General features: G+C 40.5%; 1 protein-coding gene across 2 annotated transcripts in view; it reads left to right on the top strand.

Moving 5' to 3' along the window:
- The first annotated feature begins 2311 nt into the window (after positions 1-2311).
- Positions 2312-16208, top strand: part of acvr2ab (activin A receptor type 2Ab) — a 51165-nt gene continuing 37268 nt past the window's right edge. For both annotated transcript variants that reach the window (XM_086202338.1, XM_086202341.1), the window contains exon 1: positions 2312-3194. In XM_086202338.1, the coding sequence (XP_086058464.1) occupies positions 3140-3194 (55 nt within the window). In that variant the 5' untranslated portion in view covers positions 2312-3139. The remainder of the gene's footprint in view (positions 3195-16208) is intronic.

Genomic DNA, 16208 nt, shown 5'->3' with positions numbered 1-16208 from the left:
TCTTTTACAGACCCTGCACACAGATAAAGCAACGCTACTGTTCAAGTGTTTCCTGCTTTTCCTCGCCGTGATTGTTTTACGTGATAATATTATGAATGTGAATGAACATCATGAACAAGCTATCGACAGTATTTTAAAATAGGAAACATTTGTCTTCCTATTGAGTGACACAGGATTTTTCATTGAAACCTAAAATGAGACCTGGCATGATGCTTCCCCTGCAATAACAAAATGATCTCATATTTTATTCCCTAACAAACCTCAACCTCAAATGAAAACGTCAAACTGTTCTAACTCTGTAATTTCTCTGACTCTTTTATTAAATCAGAGGATAATCTTTTAACATTTTACATCCATGTGATGCCTTGGATTTTGCCAGAAATAAATGAGGTAAAACAAGTAAAATATCATACATGTCATGCCCCAGTTCAGCCATTTTCCTGTTAATTTATATAAAAAGAGGAATCTGATTTATTATCCTGATGATATTCATTTCAGTGTTGTGTTAAATAATCGGGCAAAGAAGGTCTTTAAAAACAAATGAGCAGTTAGTTATACTTCCAGATATAACAGAGAATTTCTCTACTTTCGACACATTCATGAATGAAGTCCTGCTTTTCACTGTTGTGGTCCTGTGCAGGATCCCTCCAGCAGGGTTGGTAAAGTGAGAGTTCGTGCAAGGTTCACCCTGAATGCCAGTAATTTAATTAGTTAATGGTTTGTGATGCAAGACAAAGGAATCTGACGATGAACTATAATCTTATTATGCAGTGACTCTCTGTTTCTTGATATCGATGTTTTATGACCACCTGCCAGTCACACAGAAATTCCTCATGTTTTTTCCCCTCTGTGAAATGGTTTCTTCCAGGGGGAGCTGAGGTGCTCTTTCTGAGATTTGGGATGAAAGTTCTCAATCGCCGGTAGGAGAATGAAATCAAGAGCAAATGAACTCCTCACCCAGCCTGTGTCAGCGCCCGAAGCTCTAAACATTCAACTATGCACAAGACTGTGTGTTTTGCTGAAGATGAAAGACCAATGCTCCAATATAGAACAGGTGACTCAGCTTCCAGCTTGGCAGAGAAATCCCCTGAGACCTTTGACCTCCTAATCGTTTCGCAGCGCTTATGGTTGGAGATCTGCTCCAGGCTATTAGAGAGATTAGTGTCACACAGATTTGGGGATGGGCCAAGCCTATATCTGTACTTCATGGCATTCTCAGCATTTATTACTGAGCACCCAACCCATGTTGAAATCTAATATGTGACTGTAGCGTAGTACATTCTGCACTTTGAGGCTATAAGGAGGTGCAATATGTGTTGACCCACATGGAGTGACAGGTTGTATGTTATAGACAGGCTGTTGATTTATGGCTTAAACCTGTGAAGCATTACTATAATTAGCTATGGGGTGGTGTTTTGTATCCCCCCATAATGCACTTTGAGTTTCAACAAAGAAAATACATTTGACATTTAAGACATGCGGATACACAGATTAGCCACTGTTTTTTTTCTGCAACTATATGACATACAAGTATTGAGTTCTTCTGTTTTGTTTTGTTTTTTGTTTTCTAAAGCCGACTTTCGGACTTTGGCCGCCCCTCTGTTGTGGTAACGGCAAACGTAAGGGAATAAAACGAACAGGCTACCCGAACAAAAACAATCCTCCAGCTCGTAAAATAGTTGAGTCAAGCGAGTTAGAACGAGCCCGGATGTTGAAACACTTCACCTTCCAAATAAAGGCAAGACCAGTTGATACCGTTCGTTTGGACAGGGTAAATTCTGAGAAGCCCGGGCACTTTTTGAAACAGAGATAATAAAATCTCTCAACAAAGCAGCCTCAGATTAAATGAAAATGCAAGATTCGACAATCACAAAATTAACTTGTAGCGCAAAATATATGTAGTGATATGTATTAAACTGTTTTAAACTGAATATTCTATGGTATTGTTTGTCTCCTTGGGAAAATAACATTTGTCTGTTTCTTGTCCCCCTCTCTTTTTCATTGTTTTTACCTGCCTAGTGACCACGGATAAAAATTAGCTTAATTACTAATCCTAACATGTTTAGGCCTTACATTTTATACTTATGTTTATGTGCTCTGTCGCAATCCATTACATAATGAATTAATTAAATAAGATAATATAAGTTTGAATTTAGGCCTTTATAATCAGTAAAGATTGAAAAGATGCATAACATAGGAGGGAAAAAATATAAATTCTACACAAACACGTTGGGTCCCGTAGTTTAGTTTAGTTTGATAAGCTGTACCGGAAGTATTGTACATCAGCTGGGCAGCCTTAATGTTAGTCCGTGACGCCATCTTGAAATTGTCCCGACCAGAGGCGAGGAGACAGCGGACTTGGGAAAGCCAGCTCGTCCTAAACTCGATAGCCATATTAGCTACGTGGATTAACGACTGCCTGGTTGTTGTTGCTATCTTGCCGGTGCGTGTCTACGGTTCTTTCTTCGACGGAGGGAGGCTGTTTGGCCTGCTTTGGGGAGGGCTAACACCCCGCAGAGCGCCTTGTAATCGTCGGCGTTTCCCTGCTGGAGCGGACGGAGCTTCGACTGTGGCCGGGCAGCCCCGCTGAACTGTTGAACGAAACTGAGGCTTCCAGGCGGAATATAACCACATTCTCGATTTTCAACGACGCTATATCGTGCGAGAAGTTCGGAAATGATCATCTTTGACGCCGTGTTGAAGCTATGCTACAGAGCTCACCGAGGAGAAGTTTGATTGGAGGACGGAGTGCGCTTGATTTCCAGTCCAATGGATGTTAGCTCTGCCGGGCTGAGGCACGGCTTGCTGCTCCGAAAATAACCGGTTAAACACCAAGAAGCACAGATGAACATGCTGCAAATACATGGTAGCGTTGGCTCGAATGCCAAGAAGTCGCCCTCTTTTCTGTAAACCTGGACATACCAAGAATCCTCCCCTCCTCCCTCGTCTTATTTTGGACTAGTACGACAAGCTTTACCCGGGATATTTTGGATTTATCTCGACATTGAAAGATGCCATTTTTGCAGAGACAGTGCTCCTTATTGCAGCAAGACGTTTAATTTGACTCTTTGAGATTTTGTTTTTGTTGTTGTTGCTGTTTTAATTCTCGTCCTCGTCAGGATCTAGAGTCGAATGGAAAATGGGAGACGCCACCAAACTGGCCTTCGCCGTTTTCCTCATCTCCTGCTCTTCAGGTGGGTGTGGAGGCACTGGTTTCAGCTCCGGAGATGCTTGTCGTTGCTTCTGCAGCATGCAAAGAGTGTGTGTGTGTGTGTGTGTGTGTGTGTGTGTGTGGGGGGGGGTTATCTGTGGAGAATGCAATGCGGTCCCGTGGGGTGGGGGGGGGGGGGGGGGGTACTGCCATTTCAGCCTCATTTGTACCTTCCATGTGTGAATGCACATGAGAGCCCCAAAGGATGCGCCCAGTACACAGTTTTAATTTAGTTTCTGCAGCTAGTTGATGACATAATACGGGACAGGTGTTGTGTTGTTGATGGCGTGTCCTCATAATGACTCCATTCTTGTAGTAATTTCAATAATTAAGGGGATGTATAGCCTTGGATTTTTTTTGCTGATATTTATCAGTGTTATTATAGAGCTGGGCAATATGTCAGTATGTATCGTGTAGTCTAAATATGATATTGTCTCATGGTTTTTTTTATATCGAGCAGTCACTCACAATTTAGTCTGAATGGGTGCAAAAGTCTACAAGTAAGACATTTTGGTACGGGGCTCCCCAAAGTGGGGCCTGGGGGCCAAAATTCACCTTCTGTAAGGTTGCACCTGGCCTGTCAAATGCACACAAAAAATCCCAAATTTAACATTTATATTTTTCATCTCAACGTGCAATCTTAAACTAACCTGACCATGCACTAATGTACAATACGGTTTTCAAAATGGCTGTTGGACTGAATCAAATAAATAACATTAGCAAACTACAAAAACAAGCCACTCCTGCAGCGTTTGTGCAGTGCTGCTCAAATTAATGCTTTATTCTCAGCAATCACACAAAACTGGACGACGGAGAAATAATGTCAACATTGTGACATTGTTTGAAAATGTTTACCCCATATTGGGGCTGTTACTAACACTTATCTTATTAATTGATAAGTGAGTTGTTGAGTTTATGATGTCATGAAATTGTGAAAAAATGCTTATCAGAATTTCCCAGAGCTCAAAGTTCAAAGTGCTTTTCTGGTCCATAAACACCCCAAAGACTTTAGATTTTCTGCCAAAAATTATGAAAAAAAAATCACAACAGAATATCCTCATATTTAAGTGTCTGGAACCAGTATGTTAATGCTTGAAGACTGAAATGCTTATAGAAATAGTTGTTGATAAATGTTTTTTTTTTTTTAATTAACTAATCAATGAATTGTCAGTTTTCCTCATGCGTGACTCCAAAAATGGCCAACACTAACCCATTGTATTGAAACTCATGTGTAGGGAAATGAACAATATGTGACATTATAGATGATGTATTGATAATAGCATGCATTGCTATTAATAATAAACCGAAGGACAAGGCCTTATATGAAGATCAAGACGTATGTGGTACTGAGCATGTGAGGATTGCTTTTAAAAACAGCAGTCCAGCATTCAGATTCAACATGCTGCTGCTCATGGACCTCAGTGTTGAGCAGCAACATGGCTGCAAAGGTCATAGAAGCTTTGTGTCAGTCACTCTTGTAACAACCTCATTGCAGTGAAGCAATTTTCAGCCCTCACATTGGTGAACATCCTTTTATATGCCCTCATTTTGGCAGGGTTGGATGTGTAATGAATGTCAGTGAGGTGATGATATGGAGGAATAGGTTAATTCAGGGGTGTTTTTCCCTCTGTGGTCCAGCATATTAGCTTCATGGATGTGGTTGGATTTTAAAATCAGTTCTTGGATGTTCTTGTTGGATGATATCACCAAACATGCATTTGTCATCTTGGTTTGATCATGTCAGCTATAATTTATGCTTTCACTTTGACTGAGCTGCTGTGTAAACAGTAAGGGACAACAGCTTTAATTTAAAGTTTGATAAGATGTGTCATTGTTCAGGAGCTTAATGTGCCAATGAGGATTATTTCTGCAGTAGCATGCACTTAATTCCCACATCAAGTCTCACATTTGTTCTTGTAATGTATAAAAGTGTCCACATCCATCATCCGACATTTGGCCAGAGGTTGTTTTTTTCAGAGCTTTATAACAACATGTCAATGCTTCTAATGAGAACAGCTGTTATCCATTGGTTTTTCTGGGTTGTGATAGATGAAAGGATCATTTTGTGATGGTCCTGGAGGCAGGATTTTCCTTTTTATATTAAATTTGATTATTGCTTTGCTTTAATATTAATGGAATTGTTCAAAATGTGAGATTTTACTGGCAGTGTTTTGCATTCTTATGTTTTCTTTGTTACATTTTGGGGATGATGAGTATCGTCGTCTTTTCAGGAAATTCTCTTGCCATCCATCATCCCACAGTCAGACAAGAGGATACCCTTCTGTCCCCTGTGCTGCATTAGGGAGCTGAGACCCATGCTAGGTAGTTTTGTGCAGTGAATGGAAGTGGGTGGTAAGTTTTAGCATTCCTCCATCACAGGTTTAGGTTTCCTCATCTTTCCTTACAAAATTTGCCACGTTTAGCAGTTGAATTTCTACTTGTCAACAAACCTTTTGCCTTGTTGGCCAAAGTTTTCTGGTGCTGCTTCCAATCATGGCGCCAAGTCAGGAAGGTAGTTCTGACTAGGTTACTGATTCTAAAATTACAATGTCTCCCGATTTCAGGTTGTTTTTCACACAAAAGTGTATTTGACGATGGTTGATTCAGGCGTACCAACATTTCCCAACCACTACGATCCTTCATGCTAAGTTAACTAGCATGAGTCTCAACTCCCTCGTGCAGTACAGAAGAGAGAGAACCGTCTCCTTGTCTGGCTTTTTGGAGGATGGACAAAGTACTTCAAGATGTGTGTGTGCTCTCATAAAAATGTTATGACATGAGAAGTATGAAATGAAATCGCAGTGGGAGTGAATTTGTCCCTTGACAGCACACCCTGGGATGTCCTCTAAAGTCTGGGTTCGCCTCTCTAGTGCTGTGATCGTGGTGGTTGAACTGTGTGTGGCAGTGCTGGAGATGGGGACTGTACTCCATATTGAGTTGGGCAATGAATAGTTTCTTCTTGAGGTGGGATAGTAATCCTTTGTGAAACAAGTTGCGCAGCTCAATGATGATGCCAAGAAACCTCTGATCAGGGCAGCTGATCCTGGAGTGGCTTCATTTTATGAGGCTGATCCCAGCATGCAAAATGTTGGTCAATAGTGTGGTTTTTGTTCTCGTTGGCATCAGTAGTGTGTATTTGCGCAGTCAGGAAGTGATAAATTGATGTAACTCATGAGCAGCAGCAATTGAACGCTTGGCCCAACAGCAAAGAGCCTCATTTTCAGTTCTCTGTGAAAAGAAATGCATGTTTATTGTTCGCAATCCATTAGTTGATCGAGAATTTTTTTGCAACCTTTTAAACCGCTCTGGCTATATTTGAAGCAGAAGTGTCTGTTTCCGCCCTCTTCAATGTGAAGCTTCCCTGCTAGTCATGTATGATAGCAAACTGAATGCATTTGCTCTTTAGCAGATTTATCATTATTGAAAATAACCATTCATTTTGGCCTTAAATATTTTTTCTCTTCTCAGTCTATGACAGCAGTATTTTGCTAATCAAGGATTTCTTGGTGTTATTAATGCTTTTGCTGCATAATAGAATATGTCCCTGATCACATTGATGACATGCTAATTTAACAGTGCATTCAGCTGCTGCCCACTGTTTTTGTTCCTCAGTGGGTGTTTGAATGCTGCTGTAACACATAATGTATCAAGGTTGTCTGACAAAGTGTGTAAAGGCGCTTCTGGGTTAGCTACTTAGAGAAAAGTGTGTAAATATCTGTATTGAACTGGAAATTAAATTTTTTACTTCCAGAAGTGATCATAGGGCATTGCAGCAGGTGGATAATGAACCTCGGTCCCTCTTTTGAAAAGCAACTTGAGTATTTACAGTGCTGCGTCATAAATGATGTTCTCTTTATGCCAGAATAAATTGGAAAATGAATTGAAGGCTGGGAGAAAATTGATTGTGATTAAAAGTTGGCCATGTTTTAGAATTTGGTGTGAGGAAGCGTTAACCTGACTGATATCAGTGTTTGGGCGTAGAACAATGGGAATCTCTTTTAGAATTAAGTAAAAGAACATTAGCATCCTATATTAGCATTGGCATCAGAAATGAACTAGAAATACTCATTATTATTATGGCTGTGTTTTTATTTAGTCTTATCTATTTATAATATTTCTGTATTTCTAGTTACGTTAGAACTCAACACTGTTAAATACTCCCCTTAAAATAGCATTTTTCCAGTCAATGACAAGTTTTCAGGAAATAAATAAATAGAAACTTTTGGAAAAAATATTGCATGTCTAAAAAAAATACCTGTTTATTAGTGGATGAAGTTCATTTGAAATTAACTGGTCATGAAAATGTTCCTCAAAGGAAATGAATACAGATTTATATCAGCCTATTGATGTATCTGCCAGGCCCAAATGCAAACATGCATTTATCTCAAGGTGAAAATTAGACAGACATTATAAATCAGGTCCAAGTACCCTACTAAAGGAACACAGTATCTGCTGCATTTCAGATGATAACAGTAACATAAGCCTGTCATTGGCCATTTAACCCTTTGGCCTTCGCATTTAAAGATGCACCGATTGCATTTTTCTCGGCCAATTCTTGATTTTTTTGTCAGTCTAACCTGCTGATAATGATTTTTGCCCAGTCTGATTTTCTTCCAAGAGCTGTACTTGACAGAATATAAAAACATACAAATCAACATTTTTTTTCAGTGCAAAAATTAAATTTTTATAATTGCAGAAAGTAGTATTCTTTCATTTTCCCCCAAATTGCACTGGGCAACTGGATCTTTTCTTAATTAATTCTCTAAATAAATGAAGTGCTCTCCCACTGGAAAGAGGGACACATAAAATTCTACTGAAAATGAGGTGCTGTTTATCTAGCTGAGTCTGACATATCGTTTACTTATCAAACAAAAGCGATTGAATGCAGCATCCAATGAAGGATAGAAGAAGGGTATTTGACAGAAGGTTACCGCTACCTAGCCGCAGACCCGTTGTTGGCTTCCTGAAAATGGGCAGGCTCTATGGGGTGATGGAGTTACAGGTGTCTGCTTAGGTTTGTTGTTTAGGAGGTTTTCGTTGTGGCTTCCCAGTGGAACGTTTTGGCCTTGATTAATGTGTTTCTATCAACTGCACATGGACTTCTAGTGTGTGTATAGTGTCCTTTTCAGGTCAGTTTTTATAAATAGGAGCATGCTCTTGGTGTTTTATTTTGAAAATTGGCTATACAATGCCTTTATGTGAAGATTTCCTGTCTGGCTTGATCTGCTCTGCGCAGATTGATGCATCGTCCGTAAAAATAGACTTGGTGGTATTCCCAGTGAAGCAGCCCACCATGACACGTGACCAGTTAGGAAAAAAGACGTTACTCTGACCAGCCGGTTGCTGGTCACGCTGAAAGCCAGCAAATTTCGGCCCCTTGCTGGGCATCCTCAGCAGTCACACATATATATTCATAACTGCATATTTAATTTGGTCATGTTCTGCCAGTTGTTTGGGGTAAATTGGGAGGTATTTTTTTGACGTGTATCCCACACTGGCGCTGCTGGATAGGCTTCATGCTCTGCCTTAATATCTATCCTTCTGTTTTGTCAACTGCAGCAGTTTCACACAGACATTGATCCGACTGCACACCAGTGGAAGGTTACGTCAATATGGCGAGGGTTAAACAACTGTGGGTTTTGTTTTGTTTTTTATGTTCCTGTTTTTATTGCTTCTTTTTAAATGAACAAATCTGATGATTCAGTTTCAGCCCTGCTGCACATCAAACTGGAAATGGTGTTTGAACTCGTCAGTCCAGGATGTTCTGTACATTGAACTGGAGAACATTTAGCAGTTGCAGTCACTGAGTGAAGGCCGTCAAGCTCCTCCTTCCCCTGAAGTTGTTCGTCGACAGATTTATAAATGTCCAGGCTGGATTTTTGACCTTCCTATAGAAACTAGAAATGGGACTTTTCTCTGTCTCCTGCGGAGAATTAACATCAGATTTTTGTGTTGAGTTTGTTTTGGTTTTCCACACAAATCTAGAACTTTGGAATTCTCCTCACCTATTGACTCTCTTAAGCTTCAGCAACAGTTTATTGCCACTTTTCTCTTTTAGTAGATTTAATGCCTTTTTCTTCTCCAAATTTGGCCTAATTGTGATTGATGAAATTAAAGGGTTTGTGATCAAAGTTCAAGGTTAGTTCCCTTTTGTGATTACAAGGCAGTGTTATTTTTTGCCAAAGTCTGCTGGTGCTTGAGGATCATCTGAAATGAGTCTGGTGGTCAAAGGTAACTGTGAAAGACAAGTTCTGTTGTTTTGCAGAAGTTTTACTTTTGCTGATGTTGTCATGTCATCATTTGAGGAAAATAAAATCCAAATTACCAGGAAATAACACTGTAATGAATAAGAACATGGGCGTTTTAATGTACATCAAGTTTTTGATGAATGTAAATCTAGCTGTGCCTGAATCACTCCCCCATTGTCTCCCCTCGTGTGTTTGGTGCGAACAGAGGCCGACGAGCAGCTCTGTCCCATTTCTCTCCACCCTATCCATTTCTAATATGCTCTTTTGCATTATGCATCAGGCTCCAAAAGCACAGGTGTATTTGTTAAGGCCAGATGTAGCCTCAATTTCCCTTTGGGCCCAACTAGCCAAGCTGCTTCCTCTCAGGCCCGTATATCACTTGCATCACAAAAAGTGTTGTTCTGAGTTCATGTTTGGAGGTAAAATGGTGAACAAAGGTGGTGTGTAGTTAGATGTGGCTTTCATGTGGCTTGCTCCTCCCTCCATCTTACTGATACTGCTTAAATTGAGCCCACGGCCAGGGCCTCTGCGCTTTGAGCACTCAGGAGGAAACTTTTATGTACATTTGGCGACATAAGATTATCTGTTTACAGGCATGCGGATGAGGATGAACTTGCATTTATACCTGTACACAGTTTAGTATGTTGCTTTGGGGAAATGGCAGTTTTGGGAAGTGATAGTGTTTTTAATTGGGGTCAAACAGATCTCACAATAAGACTGCATATTTTGTTTGGTTCATTTTGGTAATTTTGAATCGCAGAAAAAATGGAAGTGTCAAGCAGACTGACGAAATAAAAAACAAATGTCGCATCCTGAGTCATCATCAACACTATTTTTCAGGAATGCTGTCGGGGAATTTCTTCAAATTTGGCTCAAGCAGCCACAGGGACTTGATGATAAAATTGGAAGATTTTGGATGTCAAAGGTCAAGGTCACTGTGACAGATGCACTATAAGAAAACGTTCAACCAGAATGCTGTATTTCTAGTTTTGCAGGTACAAGTCAGAGGACTGGAGCTCACAGTTGACCCAGAAAATTGCCTTTATTTCTTGTGAGCGAAATTTGACAGTAACTCAGAGTCAATTTAATTTCCATTATGTTGCAAGACTGGCATTAATTAAACTGAATTCAGAAGACAAGGAGTTGTGCAGATTACATTTGGAAAGGTCACTCAATCATTGTTTCTTGGCCATCAAACAACTTGATTGTTTTGCTTGTGTGGCGGGCTTTGCAGCTCTTTACAAATAGCCCAAGGCTTCTTAAATTACACTCAGCACATTAAAAATTATCTAAACTTCCACCGAAATTACGAATCATCAAAACACCATAATTGCTATAAAGGGAATTTTCCTCAGGAGTGGGGATGTGTTTCAGCTTGCTCCTGGTAACTTTGGGCTCCCCATTGCTACGCAAGGCAGCAAACTGGAAACATATGAGACGGAAAGTTAATATAGTGTGCTTTTCTAATACATTAAATTTGAGATACTGAAAATGCAAAGGAATGTGTGCAAACAGATTTAGTACCTTCCTTACTGGAAAACATTTGGAAAGGAATCAATTTAAGGGAGTATGCAGACCTGTAAAATTTTCAGACTTATTTGGAGAGAATAATAATTTAAAGCATATTAAACATTAAATTATCTTTTTATCAAATGTCTAGTTGGTATCATGATTCACATGGTCATGGCTTTTGGAAAGAACAATTTATCAGCCTGGGAATGTTTTGTAATATAAATGGAGCCAGCAAATTATGGAAAAGTCATGGAAATTTGCTTTCAAAATACCTGAGTATTAGAATATTCATGGTTCAGTTGTGTTGACTGAGAAACATGATTGAATTATTAATGTTTGTATTTTGCTTATGTTGTATCAAACCACATAGCTTGTCTTTTATTTCAGTTAATTGCAAGCTGATTTTGGGATGGATTTCTGTTTTTAATGCGTAAACGTAAAAAAATCGTTGTGAAAATTTTCTCAAAGGCGTGGAAATAAATATTAATAACCTAAAACAATTCAATCATTAACACTAACCTAGTAGAAAACTAGGTTTCCTTGACATTTTGTGAGTAGAAATTGCATCCCTGTGGTTTCTGACAGCAGCTGATTAATGGTGTAGTCTTAGAGCCATGTGGGTCAGTGGGGCTGACAAGAGGCCACCCTGTTACTGGAAGGTCACATGTTTGACACGCGCTGCAGCCATTGGTCCCATTGGCATGTCCTTGGAGCAAAAGCCTACTTACTCCTCCAGATAAGAGCATCAACTAAAAGCCTCAAATGTAAATGCTGACAGAGTGTACCTCCGTAATGGGAAGTCGAATTGTCCCCCATTAAAACAAATGAAGCTTTGGGGTGGATAACATCACCAATATTTTAAATCGTCTGCAAAGAACTTTAGAGATTTAATAGATTCTTCTAATCATTTGACCACTTGATGTGTTGGTACCCAAGAAAAGGGACCAGAATGGTCCTATACTGTAATGAATGCATCCTGCAGATGTTGCTTTATGTGCTTGGGAGAGTTTCAGTCTAGACAGGCCGGCTGCTCAGGCAGAGAGGCCCTGCTTTGATCCTTGATTAAAAACTGTGAGCTGTACATTCATCATTCTCTTGTTTCAGCCTCTCTTGAGGGTCCTTGCCTGCCTCCCTCCTTCCTCCTCCTGCTCCTCCTCCTCCTCCTCCTCCTCTTCATTCTCTTGCCAAGATTCCTCACTGTCATGAAGGTCGCTTTAACCTCTTGTCACCAAAACCACTAAATGATAATGGTGTCTCGGGGACTCGGCAGGCTGGGTTGGACACCGGCTGATGTTATTGAGGGTCTGTCACGCTTGTCATTGGTGCTGTCACTTAATGTTATCTAATACACCCTAAACATCAAATAGGGGGGCTCAAGTTTGTCACTGCAAAACATCAACAAGTCCATGGTCATTTTTGGTATCCTTAAATTGAGAACTTGAGAGAGAAATAACCTAGCAATTTGCCTGGAGGACATGTCTTTTTAGCTGTTGCAGCTTGACACTGGCTCTCTTGTATCACCTCTTTCTGAAACATTGTGTGGAGAGGGGATTTGTTCTGTCTTGAATCTCTTTATGCTCGACAAGTTTCTTCCCAAGCACTGTTGATGGTAAAGAGCATTTTGAAATCTCAGCAGTTCCTGGTAATTACTGAGTCATCATTGGTATTGATAAACAAATCCTTAAAGGCTGCATGGCTACACTCTCTGCATCTGTGGAGCCAAATTCTTCACTCACCGCCTCTGTAATCTGATCTCAATTAAAAATACACAAGTGTTGGGGTTTTATTTGGCTACGAGGGGCCCCATGACCAGTGCGTGTCATTACTTTACACTAAATATAAAGATGAGCTAGGAGTCAGCGAGGTCATTGGGCGGCTGCACTGATGAAAGAGGGGGATTTATTGACAGCATTTATTGGTTTGTCTTGTACAAATGTGAAGCCGGTGAGTGCAAACAGTGAACATAATTGAACGGCAGACAACAAGTCTTAGAGGGCCACGTGAGATGACTCAGAACGAGGCGGTGCATTATTTACAGACATCAGCAGCAGCCTGTGATCTAGTGTAGGCTAACCTTGACCACCCAGTGTATTTCTGTACTTTCTCTCTGCTCTTTGATTTGTAGTGTTTGCAAAGCAGAATATGTTGGACATAATATCATATTTTCTTGATAGGAATGTGTTGGTTGGAGATGCAGGGTGCAGACTCTAGTATGTTTTAAGCAGGTCAAAATAAGAATTTCATTTGTTCTGTGACTGTCCCCTGAAATTCCACAGAATAAACCTGTGAATGTTAGCCAGTGCCTTTAGCCAGCATTCCTTTTGACTGTTTAAAATGCAGATATTGTTGGGACATCTTATCAGCTATTCCTAATTATTTGATTGGGTAGCATGTAAACAAGCCAAAGTTAAATGTGGCTGTTGTCAGGTTTGTATCCCCTGTGCAATTATGTGTCTCGACCAGTTGAGTTGGGTTGGGCAGTATCCAATTTTTGACACCTTCCTCAGATTTTATTACAGTACAAAATATTATTCTCTCTACAACCTTCAGTGCAAATTGTCTGTCAATTGCAACCCTCACCAAAAGACTGAGATTGAGGGTAAAAGTTGTTGGTCACCATGACCAGCTCTGACTGGGTGATCCTGACGTGTGCCTTGGTCAGTGTAGAAAATTAGTTCCTCCACCTTGTCCTCAGTCCACACTGCAGTCTCCTCCCAGGTGGACGTGCCTAGAAAACTACCAATGGAGGTGTTCAGGTGATATCCTGACCAGATACCCAAATTACCTGAACTGGCTCTATTTGACTTAAAGGAGCAGCAAATCGACTCCAGAGTCCCTCACAGATGACCACACTTCTCACCTCTCTCTAATGGAGACACCAGCCACCCTGCTGAGGAAACCCATTTATGCCGCTTGTATTCATAATCTTATTCTTTCTGTCGTGACCCAGATATCACGACCGTAGGTGAATGGAGGAATGAAGACAGATCTATAGCTAAAGCTCAGCTTTTCTTTTTCACAACAACAGCACGATTGCAAGACTGCTCCTGCTGCTCTGATTCTTAAACCAATCTAACGCTTCATAGTTCCCTCTCTTGAGAACAGGACCCTGTAATTTTCATGTTATAGTCTATGGAGCCCTCACAAGGCAATAGAATTACCTGATAATAGCCCAGGGTGAGAGGGCTAATTTTGTTGCGGAGATAGCAAAAGCCTGTTATTTATCTCGTTGATCATCAGCCTGTTAGAATGTTTTCCTAACATATCTGAAACTGCTGCAAGATTTTTACAGACACTTTGGATGTTAGAGTTTCTGATAGGAAATAAATTGGCTTTCAGCATATTAGCAGACAGTATGCTGCTGTTGCATGTGCTTGCTCACAGGAAACTCTTAGGTATAAATTAAATGTGGTTCTAGATCTACTCTACCTGTTAAATGTCCTGAGATCATTTTTATTGTGATTTGATGCTATTCAAATAAAATTAACTTGACTATTTTGAAATGAGGTGTATATGACCCACATTCTACTGCTCCATGACACAATTGTGGCTTCTCATCTTGTGGTAAGAAGTAATATCACAAAGCGTGACATCAAACGTCATCAAGCATCCTTTGAAAGTGAACTCAAGGACTGGATCTGACCTGGAACAACTTGATGAGCACATACTCGCAAAATAAACTCTGGTGTGTTTTTCTAATGCTTTTTTCTAAGCATTGCTTTGTGATGGGTGCTTGAAGCACATTCAATAGCTTTCCTGCAGTGGATTATGGGAAATCTCTCACTGAACTGGACTCACAAAGGACCCATCTCCATATATGTAATGGCTTGTCTGCCAGCCTCTTTTCCTCTGTACCTCCCCCCAACCCACTCTGTTCTCCTCTTGTTTGTTTTATAAAAATAAATTGAAATGCCCGTGCTGCAGGCTGGTGATATAGCAATATCACTGCAAATTCAATATGCAGTTCAGCTTTAAGCCCAAGTGGCACTTAACACACCCTTTAAATAAATCCAAACAATTCAGGAACACAGACAGAGAGGGAGGGTTGCAGATCCTTCTACGGTGCCCTGACAGAGATAACGAGGCGTTTTTAAATCGCTTGTCCTGTAAAGAATGTACGGCATGCAGTGACTGACTGCAGCCCATTACACATGAAGGACACAGGGCTACGGCGGTATGTGCTCCCTGTGCAAACGTACAGTTGGCTGGGTGCTCTCCTGACCTGTCCAGCAAGCGGCCCCATCAACGTTAATTGAAGCGGAGACCAATGGGCATTAGTTGCTCGAGCATACCAGTGAGGATTAAAGGGATTGGATTCAGTCGCTGAGTGTGGTGGTTTTTAATGCCCCCTCTCACCATGTCCCCTCCTCCTGGCCATGGAAAGAGTGCAGCCTTTGTAACCAGCTCACCCGACCACCCCTGCCATGTCACGACACCATCTGATTGAGCTTTAACGTCCACTAAGACCAAGCTTGCTCTCCCTGTAGAAGAAGTGTCTGCCTGTGTCTCTCTATTTTTTGACATTTTTGCAACGTACTCAATGAGCAACATCAAGAAAATGTAGAATTAAAATGATTTTTGTCTTGTGGAAATGGTTAATTTCCTGTCATTCTTGCTTTTATCTTTTCCCTTGCAACTCATAATATTTTTCATTATTTTCCATATTTTTCCTGCAGACCCTCATAAAGCCAATGAGGCTCATCATAGTTTGTGCCAGTAGATTCTGGATTAGACTCTAAAACAAACCCAAACTCAAAATACACTCAGGTGGTATCCCTGGTGCCTGATAGCCACGATAGTCCAACAGCTATAAATGATGAAAAAAATCTTTATCCAAGCTAGCCAGGAGCTGCCCTAAAGCCTGGTGGAAGGATGCATTTCTAACTGGGATTGCCCACATTTCTGAGACGGATTGATGGCTGTGGTGCAAAAGCGAGGTTGGATTTAGTGTGTCGAAGTGATTTATGATGTTTTATTGCATGACTTCCCCGGCAGATTAGCTACAACTCCTGCAGGATTTATAAACAGTACTTCTTGTTTATATGGCATCAAAATGCAACTGTTGTTGGAAACATAGATCATGCCTACTGCACACGAGAGCAGGGGTCCCTAACCCTTTTGAACTTTTGATGCCCAATTTTTATAGGACAAAACGACCCAGGGCCCATTAAATATTAACAGTGTTTAGGTTTAATTGACCTCAGTCTCGATTTGATTTGTATTAAAAAAAAAACCTT

Source organism: Aulostomus chinensis, chromosome 1, assembly GCF_037954235.1.
Source record: "Aulostomus chinensis isolate RoL2024-O1b breed Wild chromosome 1, RoL_Achi_v1.0, whole genome shotgun sequence".
In the NCBI taxonomy this organism is placed as follows: domain Eukaryota; kingdom Metazoa; phylum Chordata; class Actinopteri; order Syngnathiformes; family Aulostomidae; genus Aulostomus; species Aulostomus chinensis.
This window is presented reverse-complemented; position numbering and strand designations above follow the sequence as displayed.